At 54.7% G+C, this 665-nt stretch overlaps 1 protein-coding gene across 1 annotated transcript in view; it reads right to left on the bottom strand.

Annotated features, from left to right (window-relative positions):
• Positions 1-665, bottom strand: part of Axl (AXL receptor tyrosine kinase) — a 30978-nt gene that overhangs the window by 13751 nt on the left and 16562 nt on the right. The window contains exons 11-12 of the mRNA XM_005361169.3: positions 399-531; positions 32-123 (exon numbers count right to left, since the gene is read on the bottom strand). Of these exons, the coding sequence (XP_005361226.1) occupies positions 32-123; positions 399-531 (225 nt within the window). The remainder of the gene's footprint in view (positions 1-31; positions 124-398; positions 532-665) is intronic.

Raw genomic sequence — 665 nt, 5'->3', positions numbered from 1 at the left:
GTGCATGGAAGGAGACATGGAGTTCACTTACAGGTGGCTTCGGTGGTCCGGCGACTGTAGGACTTTCGGACACGATACCTGACTACCAGTTCACCTCTTTCCATTGTTGGCTCGAACACCTCCCTAGAGGAAGAAGGGGAGAGATGAACAGAATGACGACGTGGAAGCCTTCCAGTGGGGACAAAAGCAAGCAGCAGTCCACTCCCAAGCTGAGCTTCTCTCCTCTAGTGCTTACTGAACACATCTTGGACCAGCACCATCCATCTTTTCCTAAGGTCTCCTCATCCTCATTCAGATCCTTCACACACACAGACGTACACACACTCCTCCTTGGTCTTCCATGACTCCAGCCTCTCCATCCCCATCCACAGAGCCTCTCCCACGGAGCTCTAACTCACCCATAGCGGGTCTCCTTCTTCCTCCGATGGACAAGGAACAGGGCCAAGATGAGGACGCAGGCAGCGGCCACAACTGCTCCCAGCAACACATACCACCAGGGCCACGAGAAGGCGGGAGGTGGGGGTTCACTCACTGTCAGGGGGTATGGGGGGACAGATCATGGCTAAGGTTCCTGGATCCAGTTCCCTGGAGCCCCGAGAGGGAGTGATATGGAAGGGAGGCTGAAGTGTGAAATCAGTGGAAAGGAAAGATCAGATGTGTACACC

The sequence above is a fragment of the Microtus ochrogaster genome, linkage group LG4, assembly GCF_000317375.1.
Source record: "Microtus ochrogaster isolate Prairie Vole_2 linkage group LG4, MicOch1.0, whole genome shotgun sequence".
NCBI lineage: Eukaryota > Metazoa > Chordata > Mammalia > Rodentia > Cricetidae > Microtus > Microtus ochrogaster.
This window is presented reverse-complemented; position numbering and strand designations above follow the sequence as displayed.